This window comes from Zophobas morio, unplaced genomic scaffold (assembly GCF_036711695.1).
Source record: "Zophobas morio isolate AGI-343-1 ecotype UQ-CSIRO unplaced genomic scaffold, CSIRO_AGI_Zmor_V1 ptg000046l, whole genome shotgun sequence".
NCBI lineage: Eukaryota > Metazoa > Arthropoda > Insecta > Coleoptera > Tenebrionidae > Zophobas > Zophobas morio.
In genome coordinates, this window is record NW_026972151.1 from 6834582 (window position 1) to 6836045 (window position 1464).

General features: G+C 34.6%; 1 protein-coding gene across 1 annotated transcript; it reads right to left on the reverse strand.

Moving 5' to 3' along the window:
* LOC135142182 (zinc finger protein 711-like) lies at window positions 1–1122 on the reverse strand. The gene has a single exon (XM_064073852.1). It carries the CDS (start codon window positions 1120–1122, stop codon window positions 1–3), a length of 1122 nt encoding a protein of 373 aa, XP_063929922.1.
* Window positions 1123–1464: the final 342 nt, after the last annotated feature.

Consider the following 1464-nt stretch of genomic DNA (forward strand, 5'->3'; position numbering starts at 1 on the left):
CTACTTAGCTTCAATTCTATCGTAATGGTGGTTATTTATATGACGCTTTAAACTATGCGGGTGTTTTGTCTTAAATGGACAATAATCGCACTGATACGGTTTGATCTCCAAATGGACAGTTCCATGCTTTTTTAAATCTTCTTTCATTTTACTTTTGTATGAACAATCGTTACATTCGTACCACTTAACTTCTCCTTCCTTCAAATGTTGATGAATGACATGACGTTTTAAACTCGATGCATGATTACATTTGTATGAACAATTTTCACATTTGTGCCACTTAATTTTTTCTTCGTCTAGATGTTTTACAGTTACGTGTATGTTTAAGTTTTCTTTACGCTTAGTTTTGAAAGAACACTCATTGCATTCATACCACCTGACGTTTTTGTTGTTCAAGTGTAAGTTCTTTATGTGTCTAAATAAGCTACTTTTTAATTTGGTCTTGAATGGACAATTTTGGCAATTGTGCCATTCAACTTTTTGTTCATCTACATGGCGCAGATTTATGTGCCTTTTCAAATTTGATTTATCTTTAGTTTTATACGGACACTTGTCACATGCATATCGCTTATTCGAATTATGATTTCTTATAACATGACGTTTGAAATTACGTTTGACTTTGCTTTTGTAGGAACATTCGGTGCAGTAATACCAACGTGTTTTGTCAGTTTGCTCGGAATCAAAACTGTATATCACATTCTCTTTCACAAAACTCACATTTTGAAGATTTTCTTTCGTCCCCGTGCATACTGAAGTATGCTCAAACCACTTTAATGAGAAATTTGTTTCGAAGTTGCATTTTTCGCAAAGGTAGCTTCGTATGCAGAAGTCTTCACTTGATAAATCCTTTCTAAATTTTCTCTTAAGGCCGTGATCTTCATTAATGTGTTGTTTGAACAAAATCGTTAGTTCTGTTTTAAAATCACAATCCTTACAGTAATACACTTCAATTTTAGTGTTTTCGCACGAAAATTTTTCCAGACAAGAACGATGTCGCCTCATGTGGTTCGTCATAAGAAAGAATGATAGTGTAAAGTAGGAGCATAATTCACAGTTGTGGACGTTTTTCCAAGAAGAACTCCTACCTGTTGCGATTGCTTCACAGTATTCCAAACTTGACATTTTGAGTACCTAAAACCGGTTTATTACATTAAGGAAGAATAATGGCATTTTTCTTACCCAAATCTCGTCATAAAACGGGAAAGGATTAAAAATTTCTCCACACACGTGTAATTTGGATGGACATAACCGGATTAATTAAAACCGCCAGTGCAACTTCCGGTACATAACCTTAGGAATTGAAACGACCCATCATAGAACAGTAAACATGGAGGGGCAAACATAGTACAATAAATGGGTAGGCTCATGGTGCATGCTATTCCCCACTTTAAGTTTGTTGTGACGTCCTGTCGTATTAATAAAATTTCACGTTATAAGATAGGGATATTTTTTATATATGTGAAC